Here is an 8,402-nt window from a genome sequence, read left to right as displayed (position 1 = left end):
AAAAAACCCTGGAATAAACAGCCACCAGGGGCAGGACCCAAGGCAAAGCCTGGTCTCCTCCTCTTCTCTAGGGGACATCATTTCCAGAGTGGCCATGGACCATTCTTTCTGGTCTTTCCTCCTCCCGTGTTCCCACAAACAAGTCACGCAGAGCCTGCGTACCCTGCTATCCTGTACCAGTTAGGGAGGGGCCTGTTCTCCGGCCGCCTGGGTCCTTGGAGAAGAGGCCTGAGCCTGACCCTCGGCCTGCATCCCCCATCCCAGGCAGGCACAGTTCGGTGTCTTGGCAGGGCCCGTTGGGTGGGCCTGGTGCTGGGTGGAGAGGGGAGCAAGGTCTGGGGCTCCACACTCTCTGCCACCGTGTCCCAGGACGGCCCACACCTGAGCGAGGGGCGCAGTGCATTGCCACCCCCATAGCCTGGGTCCTCCAGTGAGGACAGGGACAGCAGAGTCCTCGGCCTAAGCCCCTGCCCACTAGACGCTAGAGAAATGCGAAGGAGACCGCAGCAGGAGCAGAGCAGGCAGGTGACAGTGGAGCGCTAAGCGGATGCAGCCCGGTGTCTGGGGGGCCCAGCGGCGCACTCACGTTACAGTAGATGCGCTTCTGCACCCCGTAGCGCAGCACCAGCACGTCGAAGGCTTGGTTCAGGACGCCCAGCACCATGGCTTCCGACTCCAGGGGACCACTCTCCTGAAGGGCAGGGCTCCAGCCAAGGCGTGGCCATGGGAGGGGGCATCCCCGGGGCCCACCCCTGCCGCTGAAGGCTCTTTGTGAGCAGGTGCTCAGGAGAGGAGGCGGGGCGGAGGGGCGGGGCGGAGGGGCGGGGCAGGGCAGGGCAGAGGTGGGCGGTGGCCTCACCTTGACCAGGACGGCGAAGAAGAGGCTGGTGCTGAGCTCCTGCACGCGCTTGGACGCCATGCGCCGGTCATTGCAGTGGTCAGCCTGCTTCTGCAAGGCGTCCGGCTCTACGCCTGGCGGCTCCCTATATCCTGGGAGGAGAACGGTGGGGGGCCGCTGGCGGGTGCTGGATGGTGGGCGGCACGGTGCCCTGGCCCAGGCAAGGTGCAGAGCCAGCCAAGGTCTCCTGCTGCCCGGCGCCAGGGCCGAGAGCGGCGGGCCGGCCACGGTCAGCGTCCTGACGCCCCAGCCTCCGCCTGGGCTTGCAATGAGCCCTAATGCAGCTTCCCCTGGCGCCGTGGGAGAGATTCGGGCCCGGGCTCCCTGCTGCGTGGGCTGCCCACCCCTGGGGGCCTCCACAGCCACAGCAGTGTGACCCCAGCGGCTGGGCACCCACTCTGGGTGGGCAGCCCCTAGCTGGGCGCCTTACCGAGCGCGGCGGCCAGGAGCCGGTGCACCATGATGTCGGCGAAGCGGCGGATGGGAGAGGTGAAGTGCGTGTAGAGCGGCACGTTGAGCGCGTAGTGTCGGAACTGCTCCTGGTCCTGCAGGGCCCCCGAGCAGAAGTACTGCGCCATCTGGGGGGGGCGGGGGGAGGCGAGGGCAACGTGGGCTTTCGGAGCCTGGCCAGGCCGGGCTGGGGCGGGGTTTGCTCTGCCAGGCTGAGACTCTGCCTCGTCCGGGGCAGTCTTGGCGCAGGCTGATTTGCCAGGCCGCAGCCACCTGAGCAAAGCCGAGGAGGCCTGAGGAGGCCAGGGGACCCGTGGGACCGCCATGAAGCTGGCTGAAGCCACAGGGTGCCCACGTTCCTCTCCTGCTGAAGGCAAAGGCAGGCCCTGGCCTGGGTCATCCAGACCCCGTCACCCTGGCAGCACTGACGACAGGCCAGACGCCCCTGCGCGTGCCCCACCTGCCCCTGCCGAGGAAGGGGTGGGCACTGGGAGCCCACGAGATGCAGGAGGGCCTCCTCCCTCAGCCCTGGGCAGAGGGGACAGACCACCTGGCCTGAGGGCACTGGGGAGGAGCTTATCGGCCCTGCAGTCTGTCGCTGTTGTCCCTGTCAGGGACAAGGGCGGGGGAGGGGTTGTGTCTGGTCTGCCATCTCCCTGCCCCTCCCCTGGGGCAGCCACTCTGGGACGGGAGGAAAGAAAGAAGCTCGTGGCCCTGCTGGACCGGGGCTGTAGTGTTCGTCCTGCGGAGGCACAAGCAGAAGCTGAAGAAGCTGCTGGACTCTGCGAGGGCTCAAAGTCCACCACTTCCACGTGGCCAGAATGGAGCAGAGAGAAGGCCCGAGGCACCCGCCACCCAGAGCAAAACAGGCAGTGGGCTCTTCCTCTCCGGCCCTGGCCCGGCCTTGGTTGTGGCTGACCTCATGCCCTCGGTCCCTGACCTCTGCCCTGCTGAAAGCCACACTTGCACCTGGCACCTCTGTGCCCCCAATACTCCACCTTGTGCCAGCCAAGAGAGGCAACGGACTGCCAGCCTGCCAGTCTCAGCCTTTCCTGTCCCTGACAACTTGTCCTGGGGCCAAGATGCAGAGGTCTGACCAAAAGTTCCTTCCGCAGGGCGGGAGTTGTGACTGGGGCACAAGGACGGGCACCGAGCTGCTCTAGGGGGCCAGCGAACAGCCCCAGGCCGGAGCACTCCTGCTGTCCTGGGGGCCTTGGCCTCAGGCCCTGACGCTGCTTGCCCTGTGTCCCCGACCTCTCAGGGCTGGGAATCCAGGACATGCTGCTGCCTGGGAGCAAGTGAACAGGTTCCCCGTGGGGAGCCCTGAGAGCCGCAGCCTGAGAGTTCACGCGCTCGCTCCCTGGCTGCTTGCTCACGTCTCAAAACCTCACAGCCTTCCCTGCACGTGGCCAAACGGCCAGCCGGCTCCGGTTACTGTGTCTGGAGGACTGGAATCCAGGGAGCAGCTGGTGGTGACCTGCTCGGCTCCCCAACTCTGCTTCCCTCCCAGCTCCTGCTGGGCCCTGGGTTATGTCCGGGGCAAGTCACTGGGGGAGGTGGGAGCTGCCTCCATTCTGAGCCACGTTCGGGCTTTGTTCTTGGTGGTGGCCCAGTTCCACAGACAAGCTGGGGTGAGGAGGACAGAGGGCCCTGGCTCCCTTTCTGGCTGGCGAAGGTGTCTCTGGGCAGGGTGGGATGGGTGGAGACTGTGGCTTTCCCACAGTGACCAGCCATCCCTGGGACAGCCCTGGTGTCCTGTTTCGGCAGCTCACTTAAACTTCCATGCTCACTGCCGCTCCCCCTGCCTGCTCCCCTGTCCGTGCCCCAGCTCCTAGGGCTGAGAGAGCATGGGCACTAGACTCTGGTCACACCCTGCCACCAGATCCCAAGGCAAAGGCTGGCCTGCGGGTCAGCGGCAGGCGAGGCCAGAAGTCCGGTCGTTTTCAGGCTCTAGGTGACTCAGGCGAGGGCCCCGTGCCCTGGAGCTGCAGGGCTGGTGTGACTTGGGGGTGGATGGCTCCTAGGGACAGGGAATGGGGGCCCCAGTGGACCCGCATGGCACAGCCAGGAGGCAGTTCTTGGGACCCAGGGGCAATTGGGGGGCAGTGTGGTGTCAAGCCCGGTGGCCACAGGCAACCCGCGCCCCCCATGTGGGGTGCTTTAAGGTGCTTAGCATGGGGCAGACACTGGTGCCCGGGACAAGGTATAGGCAGCCATACCGAAACGGGCCCTGATGGCTCTGTCCCTGACACAGCTACAGGTGACAGAATAAACCAGCGGTGGCCAGATGAGGCTGTCTGGTTCTTATGAACAGGATGAATCTGATGAGTGACCGAACTCCTGAAAAATGGTTTGTCACTGTCCCTCTACCCACTGGCCAGGCTGCAGCCCAGAGCTAGCCCCATCAGCATCTGGCCTGATAGTCCATGGGGTTGGCTCCTTCCCAAGGTGCTCGGGCCTGCAGGGGTTGAAGGTCAGCCTCAGACGGCAGAGAGGCTGCCAGCCCGTCATGCTGCCTGCAGACACAAGCCATGGCCTGACTCCCCTTCCTGGCTAGAGGAAGATGTCTGTACCTGGCACCCACAAGCTGCGGAGGGCTCCCCAGGGCAGGCTGCTACAGGAGACACCCTCCCCTCCAGTGTCCCCATCCGGCCACGAGTTGCTGACCAGTCCTTGCCCCCCCCGCCCCCCCCCGCCCAATTCCCTTGCCCAAGCTAGTCTGGTCCGTGGGGACAGGGCACCGAAGCCTTGTGCATGCCCTGTGGTGGCTCAACCCGGACCCTCTAACAAGCAGACGAGCCGTCCTGGGGCAGGTGAGGCGGGCAGGTCCGGGCAGGAGGCAGCAGACTGGGCTCAGGGGCCTGGGGCCCGTCTGCCCTCGGCGTTGTGTGGGGTGTCCTCCTACCCCTCCCCTGAGTTCCCCCGGGGTGGGGGTGGGCACCCTCACCTGCATGGGCCGGGAGCACATGTTGGTGAGCACCTCCTTCCGGGCCAGTGAATACTTGTCATTGCCAAAGAGTTTGGTCAGGCTTTTCTAGAAGCAAAGCCACATGATGTGCAGTCAGGCTTGGGGAGAGGCTATGGGGCCCTGTCACCCGCTGAGCATCTGAGACCTGGCTCTGGGGGGAAGGGTCAGCTGAGGGGCTCAGGCCTGCCCGGATGGCCACGGGGTGGGGTGCAGGGGGGCCATCAGCCCCAGACTATGTCTCGCATTGGGCCTGACTCGGGCCCTCAGCTCTGAGGCCTGTCCTTCCACATCTAGCAGGTTGGCCTGGGCAGACTGGTCTCTAAGTGTCTTGCTACGGCACCTCTCCGCCCACCCCAGGATTGGAGCACAGGTAGGACGGTCTCCGTCCTGGCAGATCAGAGCTGAGACCACGGATTCCTGAGCCCCACGAGGCTTAGTTCCAGGCAGGGGACTCTTGACACCACTTACCATAAAAAACATTCTCTGGCTTCCACTGACCCCAGGCCCTACTGAAAGCCTCTGGGCCCCAGCCCAGCCCTGGCCACAGGTCCTCTGCCCACAGCTGGGGCCCTGGTGACTCGGGGGCCTTCTCCGCAGGGCCTCCCCTCTCTCTGTGCTAGGAGTCCTGGCTAATGGGGAAGGGACTTTGGTGGGACACAGGGGCTGCTACACCGCCCACGTCCCTCCTCCCCCAGACAGGGCCTCTCCCTGCCCCTACCCCAGCTCCCTGCACTCACATTGAGGGCCCCGGCAGAGCTGAAGTCCATGGGCAGCCCCATCTGGTCGCAGAATTCCTCCAGGTCACTGAGCATCTTGGTCTGGGGTGGGGGGTGCCGGCGCAGCAGGGCCCGCTCGGGGAAGGCGCGGTAGATCTTGTGGGCCACCGCCATGTTGGCCAGGAGCATGAACTCCTCCACGAGCCTGCGGGGGGCACCGCCAGGTCAGGGGCCGCTGCCCATCGGTCCCCAGGCTCCCTGCTGGCTGGCTCTCTTCGCCCTCGCCTCCGACTGGAGATGCCCTCCCCCCACCGGCCGCTCTTTGTTCCCCCGGTCGATCTCCCCCCTGAGCGCGCCCCTCATCTGCCAATCAGTCTGCAAACTCCGCTTCTGCTGGGTCAGCTCGTGCGCCACCGCCCCCACGAGATGGGGCTGACCCCCCGCTGCAGCCCCAAGGCTCGGCACCCTGCCTGACCCAGAGGTGTTCGGTAAAGATGTCTGTTGGGTGACCAGCCCCCCAGATCATTCGGGGGCACCCCCACCTGTGAGGAAACAATGTGCCTCCATGGAGTGTGTGGAAGGTAAGAGCAGACCTGTGCCCCGAGCTGGGCTGCCCCCCAGGGAGATGAGTTTCTGAGGACAAGGAGGGGACTCACAGACAGCGAACGTGAAATCACGCATCTCGGGATAAAGCAAAGGTGCTTTTGGGGTGTTCGAACCCCAGACAGTCAACCTCTGGGAAGTTCACTCTGGTTTAGCTTCATTTGAGTGTGATCAGTATGAAAGCTACGACTTTACAGAAGAGACAAAAGCACACCAAGGACCTGGGGGAGGGGCAGCGACAGCGGGGTGCAGGGGGTGTGCCAGGACTGAGGAGTTGGTTAGGAACGCGGGAAGCTGGACCACGCAGGCCTGAGGTCAGCAACACCCCCAGTCTGGGGCCCACATGCCGCTCCCCCTGCCTGGGGCTCCTGTGGGAGGACAAGTGGATCACACAGTGCACCAGAGCTGACGCCTCTGGGAAGGGGCCTCTGGCAGGTCCCGGTGCCACCGCGGCCAGGGTGCCCTACGTGGGGAAAGCCTTTCCCGGCTGAGGGAGGCTCTCCCGCCTTTGATCTGAACCCCGGGCTGCACGTCAAACCTGTGCTCCCACGGAGGCAGGAGAGGTCAGGCAGGCCTGGCGGCGGCTGGAAGCCCAGCATGAACTTCCCCTTCCTGGAGGTGTGGGCATTGCTGTGGGGTTGGCCTGTCACCCCGCCAAGCTCTTGGAAAGAAAAGCAGCCAGTGAGGGGGAGAGAGAGAATGTGAGCGGGTGAAGCCTGCTCCCCAGGCTGGGCCTGCCTTGGCAGAATGGGGCTGGTCCGCCAAGCTGTCCCCAGGGCACGTCTCTCCCAGAAGCCCTCTCTCTAAGTCCTGCACTGCCAGCTCCTCCCCTGCGGGGACTGCGTTGGACAGGCCCATGGAGGGGCAGGACACGGCCTGGGTGCAGGGCTGCAGGCTCAGGCCTCCGCTGGCCTGTGTACCCTGCAGGGAGCCCAGCGTGGGGAATGAGGAACTTCTTCATTCGCCACCGGGAGTCGCAACAGCTTTTTAAGCGGGCATCCTACCCGCCCCCCAATCTGTCCTTGAGCACGTGACTCCCTGAGTTCCAGCACCTGAGCTCGACCACCAAACCTCCTAAGATGAGGTCTGCATCCTGGCTCTGCATGTCCTTGCTGTAGGACCCTGAATGGGTCATGGACCTTTCTGAGTCTGTTTTCTCAAAGGCAGCACGGGAATAACAGCACCTGCTTCACAGGGTGGCTGTGAAGACTGACGGAACAGCACATGTTTTAAGGGCCGACCCCGTGCCTGCCCCACTGTCCACCTCGAGACACGAGAAGTGCTTTCCTCTCTCCCTGGCTTCCATGCCACATGGCCAGGCTGGGGTCTCCCTAGGGTGCCCTGTGATTTTTCACCCCTGCTACCTACGCCCCCCTTCCTCACCCTTTCCACACCTTTATCACCTAAATGCTTCAGATGCAGACATTCATTGATTCATTGATTCATTCATTCATCTGTTCACACAACAAACATTACTGTGTGCCAGGCAGTTCTAGACTCATCTCCGCATGCAGTCCAAGAATCGTCGTGGGCAGGGGGCACACGGTCTCTTTCCTGGAGCCCGTCTCCAGCCCCAGGGGCAGGTTGGGTGAAGACCCTGGGCTGCGTTTTGGCAGTGTGGCCAGCAGGGGGCAGCATGGCCCTACAGTTGGGCTGCAGGTTAGGGAACACTGGGCAGGGCAGAGTAGCAGGGCTGGGCTCTAGGGGCTTCTGCTTGTCCCCCCCCAACCCTGCACTCCCACCCCTGGGTCAAAGAAGCGGAATGCCTGGGCAGCCTCCCCAGGCGGAGCGGCTTTCCTGTCCCAGCCCTGCAGGGGCTCTCCTGCCGCCCCTCTCAAGGTCTTAAGCAAGGGCAAGGGCAGGAGGAGAGGGATGGGGCCAACGTTCAGAGCCCCAGGCAGTGACAACAGACCCCAGTCAAGCTGCTTCTCCAGTGACTCCACTACTGTGCTCCCTGGACCCCCGGGTACAGTGCCATAAGTCCCCTGGGGCTGGTGAGAGACAGAGATGGACGCTCTTACTAACCCTGAGAGGAAGTCTGCTCAAGCTCTGGACGCAGAAACTGATCCTGGACAAGTTCCTTGGTGCCTGTGGGGGGCTCCCGCGCTGAGTATCTCAGCCCCTCCCTCGTGACACGAGGGACAGGAGATGAGAGGGAGGCCCGGGGGATCCTCTCCAAGATGGTTTGCTGATAGTGAACATTCACCCCAGAAAAACGTCCACATCACCAAACTGGGAGCTGGTGCAGCAAGACGCCCGAGTGCCTAAGTGCCGCTCATTCGTGTTCTAGGATACTGCAGGGGCCACGTCCCCACAGCCTGCCCTGAAAACCCCTCCTACACCAGCAGGTGGGAAAGCGAGGGGCAGAGGGAACCCACGAAGCTGTGAGCGTGAGAAAGCAGGAAGGGGGCCTGGTGGTCAAGCTCTCTGTGGCTAGAAGGGGCTCAGGGCAGACGGGACCGGGTCCCCATGCAGCGCGTAGCAGAAAGGCCTGGGAAAGCCAAGCGGCCAGCAGCCAGATGCCACAAACCTAGCCGCACCATGGGAGGGAGAACTGGGCTGGCTGGGGATAGGGCTGATGGGTGACAATGCTCTTATCTGGGGCCAGCGAAGGCCCCTCTCACCAGGATCCACAGGTCCTCCGCCCAGGTCAGTTCCCAGGAGGGACCAGCAGGGGGCCCCCAACGTCTTCCTTCCACAGGACCTGGGACGTGGCAGGGGCAGGAGTGAGCCTTTGATTACTAACTGCAGCCCTGCAGCCCTCGGC

General features: G+C 64.0%; 1 protein-coding gene across 3 annotated transcripts in view; it reads right to left on the bottom strand.

Annotated features, from left to right (window-relative positions):
- DIS3L2 (DIS3 like 3'-5' exoribonuclease 2) overlaps positions 1-8,402 on the bottom strand; it is a 296,670-nt gene that overhangs the window by 4,178 nt on the left and 284,090 nt on the right. For all 3 annotated transcript variants that reach the window (XR_002777885.1, XM_011383718.2, XM_023525183.1), the window contains exons 15-19: positions 5,054-5,237; positions 4,296-4,382; positions 1,329-1,476; positions 860-990; positions 587-691 (exon numbers count right to left, since the gene is read on the bottom strand). Coding sequence is in view for 2 of the 3 variants with exons in the window: in XM_011383718.2 (XP_011382020.1) it covers positions 587-691; positions 860-990; positions 1,329-1,476; positions 4,296-4,382; positions 5,054-5,237 (655 nt within the window). In the remaining variant the exon portion in view is untranslated. The remainder of the gene's footprint in view (positions 1-586; positions 692-859; positions 991-1,328; positions 1,477-4,295; positions 4,383-5,053; positions 5,238-8,402) is intronic.

The sequence above is a fragment of the Pteropus vampyrus genome, unplaced genomic scaffold (assembly GCF_000151845.1).
Source record: "Pteropus vampyrus isolate Shadow unplaced genomic scaffold, Pvam_2.0 Scaffold539, whole genome shotgun sequence".
NCBI lineage: Eukaryota > Metazoa > Chordata > Mammalia > Chiroptera > Pteropodidae > Pteropus > Pteropus vampyrus.
The sequence above is the reverse complement of the archived record's forward strand: the minus strand, read 5'-3'. Positions and strand labels throughout refer to the sequence as shown.